The sequence below is a fragment of the Oncorhynchus clarkii genome, unplaced genomic scaffold (assembly GCF_045791955.1).
Source record: "Oncorhynchus clarkii lewisi isolate Uvic-CL-2024 unplaced genomic scaffold, UVic_Ocla_1.0 unplaced_contig_1142_pilon_pilon, whole genome shotgun sequence".
In the NCBI taxonomy this organism is placed as follows: domain Eukaryota; kingdom Metazoa; phylum Chordata; class Actinopteri; order Salmoniformes; family Salmonidae; genus Oncorhynchus; species Oncorhynchus clarkii.
The window spans coordinates 140,822-150,000 of record NW_027260904.1 but is presented as its reverse complement, the minus strand read 5'-3'; the positions used below and the strand labels follow the sequence as shown (position 1 = coordinate 150,000).

The following is a 9,179-nucleotide window of genomic DNA, read 5'->3' as shown; positions in this document are numbered from 1 at the left end:
TCATAGGCGGCTGTTTCAAGGATGTCCATCTCTCTCAGAACCAAGAGCTGTGTGTATCTGGGCTGTACCGGTTTCCTTCAGTCCTGCCTCCTTCCAGAGGATTTCATGTGTTTCTCTTTTCCTCTGGACTTCCTTGTCTCTTCTCTCTCCACTGGTTCAGTCTGTCTGAGTGTGTCCCTGTCTCTTGGTGCCGGTCGACATTGAACTTTGGACCAATCACAGTGACACGTTATCTGTCAGATTGCTCAGTTATAATCAATGCCCAATGTCTCCTCCTCTCAGTTTTACTTTTCAACTCTGCCAGTTGTGACCCTTGGCCCATCCAACTAGACCAGATAAGTGACATCATCAACTTGAGGGTGAAGTTGAACTGGGCCAGAGCCATGTATTAAGACATGGCTCTGAACCGGGCTGTGTTCAGCAGGACACATGACTCTGAACCGGGCTGTGTTCAGTAGGACACATGACTCTGAACCGGGCTGTGTTCAGTAGGACACATGACTCTAAACCGGGCTGTGTTCACTAGGACACATGGCTCTGAACCGGGCTGTGTTCAGTAGGACACATGGCTCTGAACCGGGCTGTGTTCAGTAGGACACATGACTCTGAACCGGGCTGTGTTCAGTAGGACACATGACTCTGAACCGGGCTGTGTTCAGTAGGACACATGACTCTGAACCGGGCTGTGTTCAGTAGGATACATGACTCTGAACCGGGCTGTGTTCAGTAGGACACATGACTCTGAACCGGGCTGTGTTCAGTAGGACACATGACTCTGAACCGGGCTGTGTTCAGTAGGACACATGACTCTGAACCGGGCTGTGTTCAGTAGGACACATGACTCTGAACCGGGCTGTGTCCAGTAGGACACATGGCTCTGAACCGGGCTGTGTTCAGTAGGACACATGACTCTGAACCGGGCTGTGTTCAGTAGGACACATGGCCCTGAACCAGGCTGTGTTCAGTAGGACACATGACTCTGAACAAGGCTGTGTTCAGTAGGGCACAACGCTGTGGAACGTATGTAGAACAAATATGCTAGCCTGGGTGCCAGTCTGTCTCGGCTCTACTGCCAATTCCTAATGGAATTTAGTAGTCAAAAGTGCAAACAGATCTGGGACCAGGCTACAAATATGTCCCTCTGACATGCAGAATATGGACTTGTGTCAGTAGCCAATGTCAGATAGCATGGCTATTACCTTGGGGACAGTCCTTACAACAATCCCCGTACAATATACAATCTCTATCAGCATCTCATCAAAACCATTCTTCTCATCATTTCCTGCCTCAAGGTTGTAAATAAAGACAAGTATTAGTTGGTATGTGATACATTTTGGGGAATAGAGCGACTCACTCTACTTAAAGTGTGTCTATCCACCACTGTATGCAACAGTCACCAGCAGTACTTAGTTTGTCCACACAGTGGCAGTAGATACATTCAGTCATACCAACACTGAGGGTTCTAACCCTAGTTCTATGAACAATAGTGAACCTGTAGTGAACCCAGAACCCTACCACCAAGAGGGTCAACTAGCCTGTCGGGTCAGGTGATCTAAGGGCAGAATAGGTCATTAACTAGCAGGATGCCGGTATGACGTCACACACAGACAATGTTGTAATGGTATTCCTTTGATGCTTCTACGACTGTGTTGCCACTGGAGGCAGCATGTGACTTAGGCTACTGTGTACATTGTACTGTGTACATTACATTGTCCCACATTCAGCTGTAATCACTTCCGTGTGTGGCGCAGCTCATAGGCTTTGCTGTGTCCATTACAAGACCAACAGAAATTGTGTTGATCAAAATATAGATAAAATCCATCAAATATATTATCAGTCAGATAACGGCAGTATAGTTATCATTCGGTATGTCCATAATCTATGACTTGTTCAGGTAGTTTCCTTTCACTGCCAGCTCTTCCTTGCACAGCTGCTAAACTTTGTGAAAATGTGTGGGTTCAAAAACAAAACCCACAACAATTTCACTGATACAGGGACTAATAATTAACATATTCTCTCAGAGTCGGACTCTGACCCCTACCTTTCCCACAATCCTCTGAGAAGGGGTGTCAGTTGGAATGTAGATTGCGAATTGAGAAGGTTTGGAGAGAAAGAGAGAAAGAGAGCAGGGAGAGGAATTCACCGGTGAGTAGCAGTGAACGTTGTTAAAAGGAGAGTTTTGAGGACCACCAGAGTAGAGTAGATAGGGTCTAGGTACTAAGAGAAGGCCTTGAAAAGATGAAGAGCTGAGAGAGAGAGTAGATAGGGTCTAGGTACTAAGAGAAGGCCTTGAAAAGATGAAGAGCAGAGAGAGAGAGAGAGAGAGAGAGAGAGAGAGAGAGAGAGAGAGAGAGAGAGAGAGAGAGAGAGAGAGAGAGTAGAGAGAGTAGAAACAATGATAAAGCTGTAAATAATACAATAGCTGATGGCCCAATGAGAGAAGGAAGGGCTGTATAAATCTATAGTGAGGCTCTGACCTGGAAAGGAAGTGAGGATGTTCAGGTGTCCAGCCTCCTAACAACCTGAACCCTGGCAAGCAATCATTGGCCGGGTCAGAGGGGTCATGGATAGTTTGAAGAGCCCTTCTCTCTGGCACCATGGGGAGGTGGGTGGGGTGAGGTGTGAGATCATGAGAGAAGGAGAGAGCCAGTCTCTCTGGCACCATGGTGAGGTGGGTGGAGTGAGGTGTGAGGTCATGAGAGGAGGAGAGAGCCAGTCTCTCTGGCACCATGGGGAGGTGGGTGGAGTGAGGTGTGAGATCATGGGGAGGTGGGTGGAGTGAGGTGTGAGGTCATGGGGAGGTGGGTGGGGTGAGGTGTGAGGTCATGGGGAGGTGGGTGGAGTGAGTTGTGAGGTCATGGGGAGGTGGGTGGAGTGAGGTGTGAGGTCATGGGGAGGTGGGTGGAGTGATGTGTGAGGTCATGGGGAGGTGGGTGGGGTGAGGTGTGAGGTCATGGGGAGGTGGGTGGAGTGAGGTGTGAGGTCATGGGGAGGTGGGTGGGGGGAGGTGTGAGGTCATGAGAGAAGGAGAGCTCCACTGTCAGTGGGAATTATCAACTCATATACTTGTCTTCTCTTGTCTTCTTTCTCACCAGGAACCATGACTGACATGTTGCCAGTGATGAGAATTGGAGTTGTGGGATATGGACATTTAGGTCAGTGGTGTATTCCTCCTCTCTTCCTCCCTCCTCACCACATCTCATATGTTCTCACTCTGGAATGGATTAATTTATTAAATGTGGTTTTACAGGGAAGATGCACATTCATCAACATTACTATAAAAGTGCCAGACGGCTAATTTTCAGCTGCAGTCCCTGGGTTGATTGCTGTGGTCAGTCTGTGTCAGTAGGTCCCATCTTCCTAAATCATACCACTTTACAACAGGGTCATTCATTTACAGGCCCTCGAGGGCCTAAGTACTGCTGGGTTTCTTCTCTGTCTGATTGTTAATTGATCAACTAATGTAGTGATTGGGTGGAGAGTTCACCAGGTTCATGTTCTGTTTGACCTTTTATCTACAGATGTAGGATCTTAATTTGAGCCAGTTTGCTACAGCAGGAAAATAATCCTGCAGCAACAGGAAATGTGGATTATTATGTGGATTATTATAAAAGGACATTTTTGTGGGGGGTGATACATTTTTTTGTTAGGGAAAATCAAGTCTGAAATTTCAGAGTGGAAATTACAAACTTCAGAAGACTTTTTAAAACTGAAATACACTACAAGTTGTCCTGCAACAGGGTGATCAAATTTAGATCCTACACCTGTACCTACTGGTATTCATAATGTTGATTGTATATTTATGATAGGCCTTTTGTTGTATTCATGGTTTTCAGTTTGTATTGCCTACTACTGTATGTAGTACTCGATACCACATAATAATGGCCAGAACGGAGCAAACGGAATGGCATCGAACACCTGGAAACCATGGAAACCATGTTTTATATGCTTGTTACCAATCCACTAATATCGCTCCAGTCATTACCACAAGACTGTTCTCCCCGATTAAGGTGCCACCAAACATCCTGTGATTACACAGGCAGCCCAATTCTGATATTCCTTTCAACAATTGGTCTTTTGACCAATCAGATCAGCTCTTTGCCAGTAAGAGGACAACATATCAGAATTGTTCTGCCTGTGTAAACACTGCCCATTCAAGGTGAACGTGTTGAACTTTCAGGGCAGTACCTTGTGGAGCGGCTCCAGAGAGAAGGGGCCCAGGTGGGCCTGACACTGGTCTTTGTGTGGAACAGAAACACTGACAAACTCAGGGAATCAGTGGCTGAGGAGCTCATTCTACACAACCTCCCAGACTTTACAGACAGGTAGAGAGCCACGTCACACACACACACTGTAATGTGTGTTATGTCATGTGCACAAGTAACGTGTGTGTGTGTGTGTTCTAGGGGTGCTGATGTGATTGTGGAGGTGTGTCATCCCAAAATTGTAAAAGACTTTGGAGTCCAATTCCTCTCTAAGGCCCATTTTCTGGTAAGATCTCTCTCTCTCTCTGTTTCTATTTTCTAGTAAGATCCCTCTCTCTCTCTCTCTGTTTCTATTTTCTAGTAAGATCCCTCTCTCTCTCTCTGTTTCTATTTTCTAGTAAGATCCCTCTCTCTGTTTCCATTTTCTTGTAAGATCTCTCTCTCTGTTTCCATTTTCTTGTAAGATCTCTCTCTGTTTCTAAAAACATCTAAATGAACACTTTAGAGCATTATCTCTTATTGAACATTCTTTAGCTAGCATGGATAACCTGGCAAAACAGCTGGCATAACATGCCTATATAAATAAATACTAACAGTATATGCTAATGACAACAGTATAAAGGGAGGATTTCCCTCACACACCAATCTGAAACACGGCAAGTTACAGTACGGAGGTAGTCCTTGAAAAGATTGTGGTCTAATTTCTTCTTTTAAAGTCATTTGTTACCCTGTGCACCAGAAATGAAGTAACTACTACACCCTCCCTCCCTCTCTCTCTCTCTCTCTCTGTCTGCCTCTGTTTTAGGTGGGCTCACCTTCAGCCCTCTCAGACCCACAGCTGAACCAGGAACTGCGCCAGGCTGCAGAGCATCATGGGAGGACCCTATATATCCCCAGTGGTGCATTGTGGGGAGGCCAGGATATCCTGAGACTCAATGATAGTGGATCTTTAAAGGTGCCGGGAAAGAGGGAGGAGGAAAGAGGACTTAACAAATACAATATGTTCATTTATAAGGGATAGCATAGTTAATAGTTAAGTTGGTTACGTTATGTAGATAGTTAAGTTAATATATAAGAGTTAGTATAAGAGAATGTGTAGACCTCATCAATATGAGATTCAATTCAGATTGTTATTAAAGGTGAAGAAGGTCATTGTTCTCTATTTCTAATCTTCTGATATGTCAGAATAGAGCATGCAGAATGGTTGTACTGGACAGAATGTTGTTACATACAGAATGGTTGTACTAGACAGAATGCTGTTGCATAGAGCATGCAGAATGGTTGTACTGGACAGAATGGTTGTACTGGACAGAATGCTGTTGCATAGAGCATGCATAATGGTTGTAGTGGACCGAATGGTTGTACTGGACAGAATGCTGTTGCATAGAGCATACAGAATGGTTGTAGTGGACAGAATGGTTGTACTGGACAGAATGCTGTTGCATAGAGCATGCAGAATTGTTGTAGTGGACAGAATGCTGTTACATAGAGCATGCATAATGGTTGTAGTGGACCGAATGGTTGTACTGGACAGAATGCTGTTGCATAGAGCATACAGAATGGTTGTAGTGGACAGAATGCTGTTACATAGAGCATACAGAATGGTTGTACTGGACAGAATGGTTGTACTGGACAGAATGCTGTTGCATAGAGCATGCAGAATTGTTGTAGTGGACAGAATGCTGTTACATAGAGCATACAGAATGGTTGTACTGGACAGAATGGTTGTACTGGACAGAATGGTTTACTGGACAGAATGGTTGTACTGGACAGAATGCTGTTGCATAGAGCATGCAGAATGGTTGTACTGGACAGAATGCTGTTGCATAGAGCATGCAGAATGGTTGTAGTGGACAGAATGCTGTTACATAGAGCATACAGAATGGTTGTAGTGGACAGAATGGTTGTAGTGGACAGAATGCTGTTACATAGAGCATACAGAATGGTTGTACTGGACAGAATGCTGTTACATAGAGCATACATAATTGTTGTAGTGGACAGAATGCTGTTACATAGACCTTATTTTCTGCATTTTCCCAAAACCCCTACAAAAACGCCATTCATTTCCCCATAGACGTTGTCCAACGAACCATGGTGGAGTTAGTTCCTACAAAAAGACTTACTATTGCTCTCTATTCCCTTTAAATCGTAGAGTTTCTGTTGTATTACTGATGTACAAAACACACGTTTTCTAAATCCCTCCTCTGCCTCTGTTCCTCTCCTCTTTCTTTACTAATCTCACGCCCCTCCTCTCGTTGTTCGCTTGAAGGCACTGTTCATCCGGATGTCCAAGCACCCGTCATGTTTCCGTCTGACAGGAGACGTGCTGTCTGATTGGACAGAGGATGAGGGGAGGCGGGTCTTATTCAGTGGCTCCGTGGCAGAGCTCTGTCCCGTCGCCCCTAACAACGTCAACACCATGGCGGCAGCGGCCATCGCAGCGGGGACCCTGGGTTTCGCTGGCGTCCAGGGGGAGATTGTGTCGGATACGGCGTATGCAAAGCTTCATAAATAACCCAAGATTCAGAGTGCTCTTTTACAATGGGAATCACTGTAACACTATGGGCAGAACAAGCAAGGAGGTGGGCTTGTTCTGCCCATAGTGTTACAAAATATATTTCAATTAAGGAACCCCCACTCTGAAGCACAGCTGTGCAAGAACTTAATTCACTAATTACCATGTGGTGGAGGTCACTGGTGCCAATGGCTTCTCTCCATCTCCTAGACTAAGTGATTACCATGTGGTGGAGGTTACTGGTGCCAACAGCTTCTCTCCATCTCCTAGACTAAGTGATTACCATGTGGTGGAGGTGGAGGTTACTGGTGCCAATGGCTTCTCTCTCTCCTAGACTAAGTGATTACCATGTGGTGGAGGTTACTGGTGCCAACAGCTTCTCTCCATCTCCTAGACTAAGTGATTACCATGTGGTGGAGGTGGAGGTTACTGGTGCCAATGGCTTCTCTCTCTCCTAGACTAAGTGATTACCATGTGGTGGAGGTTACTGGTTCCAAAGGCTTCTCTCCCTCTCCTAGACTAAGTGATTACCATGTGGTGGAGGTTACTGGGGCCAATGGCTTCTCTCCCTCTCCTAGACTAAGTGATTACCATGTGGTGGAGGTGGAGGTTACTGGTGCCAATGGCTTCTCTCTCTCTCCTAAACTAAGTGATAACCCTGATGTGGAGGTTACTGGTGCCAATGGCTTCTCTCCCTCTCTTAGACTAAGTGATTACCCTGATGTGGAGGTGGAGGTTACTGGTGCCAATGGCTTCTCTCCCTCTCCTAGACTAAGTGATTACCATGTGGTGGAGGTTACTGGTGCCAATGGCTTCTCTCCCTCTCCTAGACTAAGTAATTACCATGTGGTGGAGGTGGAGGTTACTGGTGCCAATGGCTTCTCTCCCTCTCCTAGACTAAGTGATTACCATGTGGTGGAGGTTACTGGTTCCAATTGCTTCTCTCCCTCTCCTGGACTAAGTGATTACCATGTGGTGGAGGTTACTGGGGCCAATGACTTCTCTCCCTCTCCTAGACTAAGTGATTACCATGTGGTGGAGGTTACTGGTGCCAATGGCTTCTCTCCCTCTCCTAGACTAAGTGATTGCCATGTGGTGGAGGTGGAGGTTACTGGTGCCAATGACTTCTCTCCCTCTCCTAGACTAAGTGATTACCATGTGGTGGAGGTGGAGGTTACTGGTGCCAATGGCTTCACAGTGCATACAGTGAGGAGGAACCCAGCCAAACTTGGAGCTGTAACTGGGAGTGCCACCTACAACTCCTTCTGGAGCAGCTTACTGGGTGGGTTCTGCTGTAGAAGGGTGTGTGTGTGTGTCTCTCGCATGAATCAGTGTGAGAACATGAAGGGTTGTGTTCTCTAACGGTCCATCCTCTCCTTTTCTTCTCTCAGTGTGTAAGGGACATGGTGGCCGGGTTTACTTGTGCTGAAGAGGGAGGGATTTCAGAAGACAATTCTCTCTACCAACCAAACACTCACAACACTATGGTACTGAAACACACACTACACAACATTACGGTACTGAAACACACACTACACAACACTATGGTACTGAAACACACACTACACAACACTATGGTACTGAAACAAACACACTACACAACATTACGGTACTGAAACACACTACACAACATTATGGTACTGAAACACACTACACAACACTACGGTACTGAAACACACTACACAACATTACAGTACTGAAACACACACTACACAACATTATGGTACTGAAACACACACTACACAACACTATGGTACTGAAACACACACTACACAACATTATGGTACTGAAACACACACTACACAACACTATGGTACTGAAACACACACTACACAACATTATGGTACTGAAACACACACTACACAACACTATGGTACTGAAACACACACTACACAACACTATGGTACTGAAACACACACTACACAACACTATGGTACTGAAACACACTACGGTACTGAACAGTCTGCAGTGGCTGTGTCTGTAGTTACTGATCATGTGTGAGCAAAGTTCGGCTTGCTTCATATAATATGGTGTGACTGTATCAGGATTGACAAAGATGGGCTTGCTTCATATAATGGTGTGACTGTATCAGGATTGACAAAGATGGGCTTGTTCATATAATATGGTGTGACTGTATCAGGATGACAAAAACCTTCAAGTCTGCATCTACAATTCTGGGGAATCAAATGTTGCACCTTCATCCTACACAACATCCTACTACTGTATCCCAGCAGCACTTCCCTCCTTTTCTCTACAAATTAAAACATGACTTTGTGAAGTAACAAGTTAAATGAGCAACTCTCTCAGGGTGATGGCAGACACCACATTCATTAGCAATCGTCTAGCAACAACCCACATCTTTTACAGCTCTTATGCATTTACATCCACTACTGAGCTGTAATACATGTTAACAGTAATGTATGAGGATCTTTATGTAGTGCCCTGGTGTTGACACCACA

General features: G+C 45.4%; 2 protein-coding genes across 2 annotated transcripts in view; one reads left to right on the top strand and one right to left on the bottom strand.

Moving 5' to 3' along the window:
• The window catches only part of LOC139402181 (lysoplasmalogenase TMEM86B-like), a 3,441-nt gene extending 3,231 nt beyond the window's left edge, over positions 1 to 210 (bottom strand). The window contains exon 1 of the mRNA XM_071146278.1: positions 1 to 210. This exon is cut by the window's left edge and continues 22 nt beyond it. Within this exon, the coding sequence (XP_071002379.1) occupies positions 1 to 29 (29 nt within the window). The 5' untranslated portion in view covers positions 30 to 210.
• Positions 211 to 2,099: 1,889 nt separating this feature from the next.
• LOC139402184 (aspartate dehydrogenase domain-containing protein-like) lies at positions 2,100 to 8,307 on the top strand. The gene is made up of 8 exons (XM_071146281.1): positions 2,100 to 2,145; positions 3,096 to 3,155; positions 4,181 to 4,325; positions 4,407 to 4,491; positions 5,011 to 5,160; positions 6,475 to 6,698; positions 7,863 to 8,002; positions 8,112 to 8,307. Exons 2-8 carry the CDS (start codon positions 3,101 to 3,103, stop codon positions 8,147 to 8,149), a joined length of 837 nt encoding a protein of 278 aa, XP_071002382.1. The 5' UTR covers positions 2,100 to 2,145; positions 3,096 to 3,100; the 3' UTR covers positions 8,150 to 8,307.
• Positions 8,308 to 9,179: the final 872 nt, after the last annotated feature.